Below are 13,408 nucleotides of genomic sequence, written 5' to 3' on the forward strand. Positions count from 1 at the left end.
CCACCAACAGCTTGGCCTTTTTGGAGTCTACAATCCCATTTGGTCCAGAGAAGAGAGAACATAGCCATAATAGCTCTAATACCACCCCTAAATACTCCACTTATACCTGAAACTCCTGGTTGCCAAGGCTGCAATCATCAAAGTTTAGTCTAATAAAGTCTAGTAGACTATGTGAGATTTCAGACCTTAACGCAGACCCCAAAATAAAGTTATAAAACCATTATTTTTTATGTGAGAAATAAGAATTTCAGACCCTAACATAGACTTGTTCGGGCTTGCCTCAAGGGGCATGGTACAAAGGCGACTCATAGAATCAAGAATGCAATACTTTACATCACATTAGCTACTTGAAGCAATGCAATTAAGGAGAAAAAGAGATTGTGGGTTTTAATTGCTTGAAAGTGCTTTATATGTTTGCTTTTATTTTTAAATTTTCATTTAAATACGCTTTACACGTTATGTTTATGTATTTTAATTTTAGATAATAGGTTTTTTAAAACACTTATATTAAAATTTAAATTTATATTTTTTATTAACATTATGTTTAATATTTTTGACTTCTTGCATTTTTTTTAATTTTCTGACGTTTTTTATATTTTAGCTTTTTTTTGTAATTTTGCACCTTGCTTAAAAAGGTGTGTGCCTCGCCTTGCACCTCAGGCACAAATTGGCCCTTGCACTTTTAAAACACTGGGTAACCAAAATGTAGGTAAAGTAATACTGCCTGATGATGAGCCTGCAACAGTATGCCACCCTCTAATGATATCATCTGCAAAGAATGCAGTGAAAATCTTTATTGAATTGACCCAGTATGCCACCTCCACTGGTACATTCTCTGTTAGAGCCTCTCTACTTTGGCAACTGCTATTTTGCTTTATGAATACCATGGCTCTATCCATGGGAAGTCAATCCTACTGCTACTAAATCTTCAAAAGAACATTATGGGTTATAGCATTTCCACTTCCCCTTGAAATTTAACATTGGCACCAGCACATTCTAAGTCCCAAGCACCTTATACCCAGGAAAAGATTTGTTAACCTCAACAATCAAATTAATTATTTGAAAATATAAACTTGGAGTAACCTTTTCTGTGGGGTATCGGATGAGATTCATGTCTCAATCAAGTACTGTGTCTGACCGCAATCTTATGATGGTATATAATGAGATTAAATTCTTTTTGGTAAACATATAATGAGATTAAATTCAAAAAACAATATTTATATTACATGCTAGATATTTATAAGCATGATCTAGACAGGGAAAGAAAGTAAACAAAAATATTGCATCTTTTTTTTTCACAAGAAAAATAATCTACATTTGTTAAAGTATAGGTTTTCAGCAATACAGAACGACAGACAATTAGTTAAAAAACTGGAGAAAGTAACTGAAAATAAATCTTTCCACTGACTTGACTAGCTAGAGACTGGCTACTTGATGGAGATTGAGATTTCAGTGGTGGTTGAACAGGTCTCGGTTGAGGATTAGCTGAAACCCCACCCGGCCGCAATTGAGAACCTGAACCGTGCGAACCTATCATCCCTATACTCTGAATTCCTTGAATGGGCTGCCTTACCTGAAAAGCAAAACCATCAATCATAAGTGAAGCCCAAGAAGGAATCCAATGAGAGAACAGGGATGGGTCATTTAAGAAACCCACCTGAGTGCTGCTCGAATTGTTAGGGTCAGGCACATTGACTGAATTCCGAGACAACCCACCAAATTGCTGGTTGAAAGAAGACGTCCCGAAAGATGAATATGAGGAAGGTTGCTGCGGGGGCCTCGCGTGGTGCGCTGGAACCCCGATTGCAAGCCCACCTCTTTGCATAGGTGGTGCGGAAATGGGGGATGAAACAGAAGAAGATAGAGATGACGAAGACGAAGACGAAGAAGACGAAGATGGAGGAAGAGACGGAAGATGTTGAGAGAAATGTGGGTAAGGCGGTTGTGGTCGAGGACGGCTGAGGGACGAGGGCCTAGGCTGAGAATGTTGGAGAGTGGATAGTTGTTGTTGTTGCTGCTGCTGCTGTTGTTGCTGTTGCAAAACTGGTTGCTGCTGTGGCTGTTGTTGCGGTGGTGGTGGGTGTTGCTGGAGAGGGGTTGATGGTTGTGAGTTTTGGACAGGGTTAGGATTAGGGTTAGAACTAGGAGAAGGAGCGGATGAGATTTCAGGGGTTGAAGGTATTGAAGATGACGGAGGAGGAACTGATGCAGGTGGCGCTGGTTCGGTAGGTTGAGGAGTGGATGTTGACGTTGTTTCCTTGGAATCCATAATTTGGGCGGAAACAAGGCTCTGTTTCCCGAATTCGTCTGGGGATTATATAGAACTCGAAATATTTTTGATGGATTGAGGAGTGGGTATTGATGTCGTTTCCTTGGAACCCATGATTTTGGAGGAAAACGAAGCTCCGTTCGCCGAATTCGTGGTGGGCTTCGTGGAAGACCTATTAAGCTGCGTTTGATTGCGTACAAACACAGATATGTATACCCTCCAAACTTGTGCCCTGCCTGGTTCATGAATACACAAAGTGGGTCCTACTTTCAACCCACTTTGTATTCATGTCGTCTGTTTCCAATCGATGCATGCATTTTTGTTGGTGTTTGGTAGTTTGTATCGATGATAAGGTAAGAACTTTTTTTTTCCTGAAGGAAGCGAAGCCCGTAGGCAGAATTCCATTAGCTCTATTTTTAACAGTATTACATAAAAAATGTGGAATAGTATACTAAGTAAAAAGTCTAGATAGAAACAAACCCTGTTTGGCAACTTTAGGGTATGTTTGGAACCATGGTCGTTTTTAAAAAAAAAAATGGTGCCACATCAGATCCATATGGGCGTTTCAACAAGCATCCATGTATTTCATTGTTTGATTCAGTCAATTATTAAAAAATCGGGATCCCAGCATTTTTATGCATCGGTGAACCATTTTTCCCAACGGTTGATTGATGTGTATCCTATGTATTGCTTATCTGTCAGTACATACATGAAAAATTGTGATGAAAATCACCTTACCAAATAGCATAGTGTTGCTCACTGCCTACGTGGTAGAAGTACTTTTTTGTGAAAAACGGGTCCTAGAAGCATGGGCATTTTTTTTCTTGAAAATCGGTCCCAAAAAACTCCCACACTTCCAAATACCATGTAAATGAGCAGCAACATTTGCCGTCCATCGCACATAGTTCACCGAGCAAGAATGAAGGTTAGATAAAAGGCTTTGCATACAGTAATGATATGAATCAATTGCCACAGTGGATGGAGATCATCCACCAACATAAGTTTTAAAATACTATAATAATTAAAGCTGTTTGACTAAAAGTAGACCATGATAAAGAGCCAAAGCTTCAGCCACGATGGAACTTTCACATTTAATAGGCAAAGCTCTTGCAAGAAGAAAAGTACCAATATGATCCCGAATGACTAGTCCAACAGATTTAAACCACACTTCCACCAATCCAAGTGGCCAAAGAGTGTTGAAGTTGCAGATGGCATGGGATCCAAAAGACTTGAGCACCAATCAATTTCAACGTGAGCCTTGAGCATTTCGGGCATACCGGATTTGTTTCATAATAATTCTACTTCGAAATAAATAGCCATGCCATCCATCAAAGAATTGAGTTGACGATCTCGCTACCACCAACAATAGAGAAGCGTTGGTATATTTGTAATTAGCAAATCATCAATTTTGAAATTGAAACATGACCCAAGCCAAATTATTTGAACCGCCGAACATGACAATAAGGAGTGCACAGTAGTGTCTTGTGAATGATTACAGAATAGACAACTTGTATCAATATGGATATTGTGCTTCCGTAATAGCTTAGCCGTTGGTAGAATATTTTGTGCACAACGCCATAAAAGCAGCTTGATTGATGGAGGTAAGTACCTATGTGACCAAAGATGGTTCCATTGCAATTTGCAAATCATGTAAAATAATATTTGGAGAGGAGATGATAAAGTTAGAACTACATGTACATATCTAGAACTCCATTTATTGGTCGGACATCAACAATTTGTTTCATAGTTGTGGGAAGTTGAGTTGGTTGGATTTTACCATTGGATGAGATCGATCCTCGTATTGGACATCGGAGATGGGGTTTAATAGCAGTGGAAGATGTAGGACTTGGTTTCATACATGGGTGGTGGCGGTGGAGCTACAGATGCACTCACAACGGTGGTGGCATTGGTGGAATGGAACAGGAGAGAGGAGAGTGGGAGATATAAGCAAGGATGGGGGAGATGGAGTCTACCGGAGGGAGTTACAATGGTGGATTTACCGTTGGAATAGCTGTGGTGGGAAGGACGATTTACCATTGTGAATATTGTGAATGGAGAAGAGAGAGTTACAGCACAGGGAAGAGAAGAAGGCCAATCGTGTATGACAATGGACCAAAACCCTCGGCGGAAGGTCCCCACAGAGTAGATAGGAGATCTACAAAAGAAAATAGCACAATCAATGTTGGGGAAGATAGGGTCACTGTAACTTTGGAGGAGAAACTTTGAGGCGCGTCTGAAAATACTGTCTTTAGAACGTTATTTGCCCCCACTCTGTTTTACTGAGTTTGTTGTTGGGTTACAAGCAAATTCGTTCCGATGATACAACAGAGTCTTTGGTGAAAATCTGCAACCAGCAAAGTTGAAGAGTCTCCAAAGAAACCTTCTGTGAGACTGTAGCAAACTGGACTGAGAAAGAAATAGAGAGAAAGTGAATTTCGAAATTGTTTGATTTGGAGTCTAATTCATGCTCCTTAAATAATTTGTGAAGAGGTATAAGGAAAATGTAGATGCTGGTTTAGAGAAAACACCTTGAACAGTCACAATTTCAAACATTGTGACTGTTTAAAAAGTAGTTAACAATCGGTGACTGTTAACTTTGAATTGTACCTCTTGATCACACCCGATCGAATCGTGACCATTGATCTCATCAATGGTGATCAACGGTGATCAACGCACCAAAACTAGAGCCGCCCATCGCAAGCCACGCGGGTGCGAGCAAAGTGCGCCTCTAAAGCACCTCATTGCGCCGCGCACACGCGTGCGCGCATGTTGCACGATATCGAATCCCCAAACTCTCATCTACTAATTCTAAGGAGTGTAAATCAACTCCTATTGAAATACTGAAAACAAAACTTATAATTTTCCAATCTGAGACAAGTTCAAAACTGGGTTTTGTAACAGAAAAACTGATTTTTGTAATCAAGTGTGTAGGTGCATTTTCTCATTTAATTGACCAATCAAACACATTGGATTTAATCTCTTATGAGATTAAAATCCAACAATCCCCCACATTGATTGATCAATTACATTGTTTTCTCTCAATCCAAACTACTATGACACAATTATGCATACAAAATGTGTTTATCAACTTAAACCTCTTGTTAGTACAGTTATCTTAGAGCCTTGTCAAAGTTATTGATGGTAAGACATTAAACCAATTACTCTCAAAACAGACCGGAGACACCTATACACACAAAAATGTCCAATCTCTGCAAGAGTTTCAAGTTTTGCTCAACATTGTTATGGCCATGTGCTTCTTTCCTAGTTTCATGAACAATCCCGAGAGCAAACCCAAACCCTCATGAGAAGCGGCACCACTTCTATGTTCACATAGGTGAAGTTCCACTATGTGCTCCATTATTTGACACATTTCAGAACTTCATTAAAAGTTTATATCAACCTCTCATCATAACGGACAACATTGTTTATGTTGTAATGGAAAATTTCTCAATGTCAGTGCTAACAGTCACACTGTTGTAACTTGTTGTTACCCATTAAACCCAATACTGATGGTTTTTCAGTTCAGGTTGGGTTACTATTACAAGTGACTAAGTAAAGGGTTTTAATTTCATCTCTTTGATTGTCATTCTTACCAATTCTCTAGCCAAGCCTTTGGTAAGAGGATCAGCCAAATTTTTACTTGTCCTCACATAGGTTATAGTGATGACTCCATCTTGAATCAGTTGACTAACAAATTCATGTCTCAGACTTATATGTCTAGACTTACCATTGTAGGTACCACTATAGGCCATTGATAGAGTTGTCTCACTATCAAAGTAAATGGAAATTTGAGGCATAGGACTAGGCCAAAGTTTTATATCCAATAATAAATTTCTAATCCATCCAGCCTCTTTTTCAGCTATCGCTAAGGCCATGAATTCGGATTCCATGGTCGAGTGAGATATACAAGTTTATCTCTTGGATTCCCAAAAGATTGCACCCCCACCAAAGACGAAAATCCATCCAGATGTGGACTTGTTATCTCCATTACCGGTAATCTAACTTGCATCAGTGTACCCTTCTATTATAGCTGGATAATCATAGTAAAACAAGCCAAGTTCCAAAGTTCTCTTGAGATACCCAAGAACTCTCCTAATTGCCTTCCAGTGCTCTACACCGGAATTACTTGTAAATCGATTGCGTTTACTTACTGCAAATCAATATCAGGTATGGTACAAAGCATAGCATACATCAAGCTCCCTACTGCACTAGCATACTCAAGTTGTGCAATTGCTCTACCAGTATTTTCTACTAGATTTATACTAGAATCATATGGCGTGCTATATTCTTTAAACCCTAAATGCTTAATTCTCAAGTACTTTCTCAATATAATGTGATTAGCTTAACGCATAGCCCCTACTATACTTTTTAACTTTTATTCCCAATATGATATCTACTTCTCCTAAATCTTTCATCTTGAAGACAAAGGATAAGTAGTTTTTAGTTTCATTTATGCCAACCATATTGATACCCACAATAAGCATATCATCAACATAAAGACATACAATTACTCCATAATTTTCAGTGAATTTTGAGTAGATGCATCTATCAGCACTGTTATGTTTAAAGCCAAAGGCTAGAATGCAAGAATCAAATTTCTCATACCACTGTTTAGGTGTTTGTTTTAATCCATATAGTGATTTAACCAATTTACAAACTTTATTCTCATTTCTAGGAAGAACAAATCCTTCTGGTTGTTCCATATAAACCTCTACATTTAAATCATCATTTAAGAAAGCAGTTTTAACATCCATTTGGTCAACAGATAAGTGATAAATGGATGCTAATGCTATGAGTGTTCTAATAGAAGTTGTTCTAGCCACTGGTGCATAGGCGTCAAAATAATCAATCCCTTCCTTTTGACTAAATCCTTTGGCTACCAATCTATCCTTAAAAGTTTGTACCGTTCCATCAGTGTTGTATTTTCTTCTAAATACTCATTTACATTTTATTGGTTTTGATCCTAGAGGTAGATCTACTAGTACCCATGTGTTATTTGACATCATTGAATCCATTTCATCATTTATAGCTTCCTTCCAAAAGGCAGCATCTCTAGAGGTCATGGCCTCACTATAGGTTTTTGGATCATTTTTAATGTTTAGGACAATAGGTATCTTATTTAAAATATTCTCTCTATCAGCCTCAACCAAAAATGCAATTGACTGAGTAGAGATAAAATCTGAACCTAAGTGTTTCTCTGTTCTTTGTCTTTGACTTCTTCCAAGTCCTATTGTAGGTGTTACAGTTATGTCATTTCTTCTTTCAGTCTCATTGTTATCAACAGGTATTGAGATCTGAGTTTCTCTATCATTTTCTGTGGATTCATTTTCTGTAGATTCAGAACACAGTTTATTTTCAAAGAATTCAACATCTCTAGTTTCAATTATTATGTTGGACTCTAAGTTTAAAAGCCTATAGGCCTTGCTATGTTCTGCATATCCAACAAACATACTTTTCTTAGCTCTGAGTCTTAATTTGGTTCTTTTAGGATCTAGAACTTTATAATATGCTAAGCACCCCCACACTTTTAGATTTGCTAAATTAGGCTTTCTTTCTGTCCATAATTCATATGAGCATTTATTATTAACTCTAGAAACAATTTTGTTATATAAATGATAGGCTGTTAGAAGTGCTTCCCCCCACAGGTTTAAGGGTGCATTAGCTTTTAACAACATGCAGTTTATCATTTCTGTAAGTGTTATATTTGTCCTTTCAACCAGACCATTCTGTTGGGGGGTATAGGGAGTAGAACATTGATGTATTATTCCAAATTCTTCACAGAAAAGAATTAAACTCATTTTTAAAGTATTCAGCACCCCTATCACTTCTAAGGATTTTAATTTTCTTTTCTAATTGATTTTCCACTTCAGTCTTATATAGTTTAAATATGTCAAAGGCTTCATCCTTAGTTCTCATAAGGTAGACATAAGTGTATCTAGAGAAATCATCTATAAATGTTATGAAATATCTCTTACCTCCTCTAGTTAATACACCATTAAGTTCACAGATGTTAGAATGGATTAATTCTAGAAGTTGAGAATTTCTCTTAACACTAGAGAAAGGTTTCTTAGTCATTTTAGATTTTACACATATTTCACATTTTTCAGTTGATTCATTACTGTAAACAATTATACCAAGTTTGCTCATGTTCTTTATGGATTTAAAATTCAAGTGTAATAATCTATCATGCCATAAAGACAAAGAATCAACAATATAAGTAGAAACTTTTCCTTCATTAATACTTAATTTGAACATACCATTACAATCATATCCCTTTCCAACAAACATCCCATTCTTGGATAGGATTAGTTTGTCGGATTCAAAGACAACTTTGAATCCCCTCTTACAAACAAGATTTACTGAGACTAAGTTCTTTCTAATGTCAGGAACATGGAGAACATTGGAGAGTCAGTGTCTTTTTGGAGGTGAAGTTCAACTCTGCGTTGCCTCTTCCAGCAACTTTGGCACATGCTTGGTTTCCCATCTGTACTTCTTGGCCATCAGTCACTTCTTCATATGTCTTGAACAAGGACTTGCCCTTGCAAACATGGACTGTGGCGCCTGAATCTAACCACCATTAAGAAGATGATTATGCCATTTGACTTCAATAATCATGGCCACGAGATTGTCTTCTACCATGTTTGCATATTTGGTTTCGCCTTTTCAATGTCGGCATACTCGGGCATAGTGTCCCTTCTTTCTTCAAACATAGCATGATCCTTTCTTATTATTGCTCTTCTTGAAGTTTCTATCATTCTTCTTTACTTGTAATGCAATGTTAGTTTTCTTCGATCCATTTTCCACAAAATTGACCTTACAGTTTAGCATACCGGCTAAGGACTTATCCCTACTATCTCTAAACCGAGACTCCTTTTCAATACGAAGGTGTTGCTGAATTTGCTCCAAGGTAAGTTCTTCAGCTTTCTGCAAAAGCTTCTTCCTGTAATCATTCCAAGAGGGTGGAAGTTTGGCAATGATTGCTCCCACTTGGAAAGATTCAGGAAGGATGATGTTAAGAGATCGAATTTTATTGACTATCACCTGTAGTTCATGAACTTGCTCTAGTATGGGTTTATGGTCGTTCATGGTGAAGTCAAAGTATTCTGCAATAATATACTTATTCGTACCTACTTCTTGCACCTTGTATTTGAATTCCATAGCCTTCCAGATTTCTTTTGGAGATGTAAGTTCCTTGTAGAAGTTGTAGAGCCAGTTTGATAAAGCATTTAATATGTGTCATCGGCACAGAAGTGATTCATCTTCTCATTTTGCTCTTTCCTTCTTTAGTTTCTCTAAGTCTTTGTCAGTGGGTTCAGGAAGTGATTGCAGATTCGGGTCCAGTAGATAGTATAGCTTCAGTGTGGTCAGAAAGAAGATCATCTTGTCTTTCCATCGGCTAAAATTTGCTCCATCGAACTGGTCTAGTCGAACAAGATCTTGGTTCATCATCTTGATCGAAGTCATGCTTGCTTCCGCCTCCATTGCAGAATAATGTTCTAAAATTATTGGGGAAGATGGGGTCACTATAACTTTGGAGGAGAAGCTCTGAGGCGCGTCTGAAGACACTGTCTTTAGAACGTTATTTGCCCCCACTCAGTTTTACTAAGTTTGCTGTTGGGTTACAGGCAAATTCATTCCCAATATACAACAGAGCCTTGCACGAGAATCTACAACTACCAAGTTGAAGAGTCTCTAAAGAAACCTTTTGTGAGACTGTAGCAATTCGGACAGAGAGAGAGAGAGAGTGAATTTCGAAATTATTTGTATTGGAGTCTGATTCATACTCCTTAAATAATTTGTGAAGATGTATGAGGAAAAGGTAGGTACTGGTTTAGAGAAGGCACGTGCTGGTTTAGAGAAGGCACCTTGAACAATCACAATTTCAAACATTGTGACTATTTAAAAGTAGTTAACAGTTGGTGACTGTTAACTTTGAATTGTGCCTCTTGATCACACCCGATCGAATCGTGATTTTTTATCACGCTTCTGGGGAGCAACCCCAGCTTCCCACTGTCTGCATTGGGCAGTTCACCATTCCCCTCTTTGTGGACCGGATTCCAAGCTTGAACGTGCCTCTCACAATGGCACTCATGAATGCTCCACTCCCTTCCATGGTTGGAGTGACCTCTGCTGAATCTTCAATTGTGCCCCCAGTGACCAACCAGAATCAGTTGGAAGACCTAGTGCAGTGCATGCGAGCCATGCAAGATCAAATGCAACAGTTCCAGCAGTTCCAACTCTACCAGCAACAAGTGTTGCATCAGGTCTCTCAGTACTAGTACCACCAGCAGTTCCCTTCCTTGCCTCAGGCCCAACAGCCACTTCCCCCTAGGCATCCAGCCTCGAAGCAAGCCAAGCCCTCCCACCGGAGCGAACGACCTCGCCGAGGAGAAGTCTCCTAGGCCTAGGACCTCTCCAAGAGCCAAGTCTCTTCCCATGGCAGAAAGGAGAGGCCAGCCACCCCCACCTCGTAGCTTGTGGGCAGGTTGGGGGCCTCCTAGCCAATTAAGCGTGCATCGCCCCAGCACTTGCAGTTCGAACTCCTGCTCACAGAAAATCCGTTTGAGGTTCTAGCCATAGACTACAGGCAGGGCCCTTCGGTTCAAAGCTACCACCAACAGTTCGAGCCCATCAAGCTCGGTAACACTGAAGCAAGCAGCACCAACGCTGAGCTGACAAAGCAGCAACGAAGACGCCGACGAAGCTTGCCGAACTGCTACCCATGTCTCGCCCGAGCTCAAAGGTAAAGAGGAGATAAGCTCAAGTGAAGTAAAAGCTACCATTCTCCTCTCAGTTCCTTCCCCACTATCTCCAGAACTCTTTGTTGTCCCCATGCCAAAGGACTTCAAGCTCCCTCCACTAGATAAGTATGATGGATCCTTCAATTCGAATGATCATGTGGACGCTTTTCAGTCCTAAATGCACCTGGCAAGAGCTAGTGAATCCTGTATGTGTGTGGTTTTCTCCACCACCTTCAAAGGGGTAGCCCGCACATGGTACTGAAACCTCGCACCCGGTTCGATAAGAAGCTGAGCGTAGTTCGTGCAAATTTTAACCTCCCACTTTGTCACCAGCAAAAGGTGCCCAAGAACTCAAGAAAGCCTCCTCGGCATAGTTCAAAAGGAAGGGGAGTCCATTCGGAGTTACATCATGCGGTTTAATGACGATTGTCTACAGATACCCGATATGGACCCCGCAGTTTGCCTCACTGCAACCAAAAGAGGTATTACCCACAAAGAGTTCAAGTGGCACGTGGTCATCAATCAACCCAAGACCGTGACCGAGTTCCTCAAACTCGCAGATCGATTTATTGGGACAGAGGAAGAGATCAACCAGAAGGGCGAGTAGGTCCCCGAGAAGAGGAAAAGGGAACCAGAGCCCCCAACTCAGGGCGACAGCAAGAAGAAGAAGAACCAAGCTTGGGAGGTAAAGCCAAATCAGCCTTTCCGAGCTCTAGCAACAGAAAGGGACTACATGCCCCTCAATGCGAAGCGGGCTGAGATCCTCATGGCGATCAAGGACGCCCCGTATGTGAAGTGGCCACCTCAGCTGAAAGCGGACCCTAATGTTAGAAATACAAATTTGTATTATAGTTTTCACAAAGATCACGGTCACAACACTAAGAATTGTAAAAACCTCCGCGATGAGATAGAGAAGCTCATTCGTCACAGGTATCTGAGAAATTTTGTACAAAATAATAGTAATAATAAAGTAGGTTGATAGGGGGAGCAGAGTAGAGACACTCCCAAGTCCAGCAGGCAGGCAGAACAGCCACATAAGCAGCCCTCGAAGAGAGACCAGGTGATTGTCGAAGGTTCGATTGTGGTGGGTTGCACCTCGAAGCGGCCAAGGATGGAAGACCCAATCTTTTTCATAGAAGATGACGCATGCGGGGTCCACTACCCCCATGATGACGTGCTTGTCATAAAGATGAAGATCAATGACTTTGAAGTCAGGCGCGTCCTCGTCGACTCAGGCAACTCAGCAAACATCCTCTTAAAAGTGGCATTCAACCAACTTCAGCTCCAAGAGAGCGACTTGAAGCCCACGAACACTCCCCTGGTAGGCTTCAACGGAGAGGAAGCCAGGCCCCTGGGAAGGATTACAGTACCTGTGGAAGTCGGCACTTGGCCTAGCATAGTGAGGCTCAACCACGATTTCTTAGTGGTCGCAACCCCCTCCCCGTATAATGCCATAGTAGGTCGGCCGATCACCCATGCCTTACGAGCTGTGGTATCCACCTAGTACTTGGCTATGAAGTTCCCCATGGACTTCAGAATCGGGATAGCACGAGGTGACCAGCTTGAGTCTCACAAATGCTATGTCGACGCCCTCAAAGGGAAAGCCAAGGTGGCCAACGACCTTGAGCTGGAGTGACCTACGGAGCAGAGCGAGGGGCGAGCTGCGCCCATAGAAGAGACCGTCTCCATCCTGACATCGATGGAGAACCAAGCCCGAACGCTTCAGATCGGCACTTCCATTGAGGAGCCTCTGCGATTTAAGCTGGTACACTTCTTACTTGAAAATTTAGATGTTTTTGCATGGTTTGCGGCAGAAATGCCCGACATAGACCCTAGCATTATCACTCATAAGCTTAATATTGATCCTGTAGTTAGTCCCGTTAGACAGAAGAAATGCAACCTAGCCCCAGAGCGATGAAGGGCAGTCGACGAGGAAGTCGGGAAGCTCCTTGCAGCCGATTTTACCAGGGAAGTCCATTACCCGAGTTAGGTGGCTAACCCGATTCTGGTAAAAAAGGCTAACGGTAAATGGCACATGTGCATCGACTACACCGATCTAAACCGAACTTGCCCAAAGAACTGCTTCCCACTCCCCAGGATTGACCGTCTGGTGGACGCGACCACGGAGCATGAGTTGCTGAGCTTTCTAGACGCCTATTCGGGCTACAACTAGATCAGGATGGACCCGACTAATGAAGAAAAGACTGCTTTCATAACCGAGCTTTTCTTGTACTGGTACAAGGTCATGCCCTTTGGGCTAAAAAATGTTGGGGTAACCTTTCAAAGACTTGTAAATAAGTTGTTTGAGCCATTGATTGGCTGAAAAATAAAGTGCTATGTAGACGACATGGTCATCAAAACCCAGTTTTCATGTGATTAAATACAAGACTTGCATTCA

At 40.8% G+C, this 13,408-nt stretch overlaps 1 protein-coding gene across 8 annotated transcripts in view; it reads right to left on the bottom strand.

Annotated features, from left to right (window-relative positions):
- TAF12 (TBP-associated factor 12) overlaps nt 1-2,630 on the bottom strand; it is a 41,210-nt gene extending 38,580 nt beyond the window's left edge. For 4 of the 8 annotated variants that reach the window (XM_088972610.1, XM_088972608.1, XM_088972609.1 and 1 more), the window contains exons 1-2: nt 1,658-2,483; nt 1,409-1,573 (exon numbers count right to left, since the gene is read on the bottom strand). In XM_088972610.1, the coding sequence (XP_088828736.1) occupies nt 1,409-1,573; nt 1,658-2,269 (777 nt within the window). In that variant the 5' untranslated portion in view covers nt 2,270-2,483. Of the gene's footprint in view, nt 1-1,408; nt 1,574-1,657 lie in introns of all 8 variants that reach the window. The other 4 variants (XM_088972605.1, XM_088972604.1, XM_088972606.1 and 1 more) reach the window with 3 other exon arrangements.
- Nucleotides 2,631-13,408: the final 10,778 nt, after the last annotated feature.

The sequence above is a fragment of the Nelumbo lutea genome, chromosome 2 (assembly GCF_056320005.1).
Source record: "Nelumbo lutea isolate HS-2025 chromosome 2, American lotus-T2T, whole genome shotgun sequence".
In the NCBI taxonomy this organism is placed as follows: domain Eukaryota; kingdom Viridiplantae; phylum Streptophyta; class Magnoliopsida; order Proteales; family Nelumbonaceae; genus Nelumbo; species Nelumbo lutea.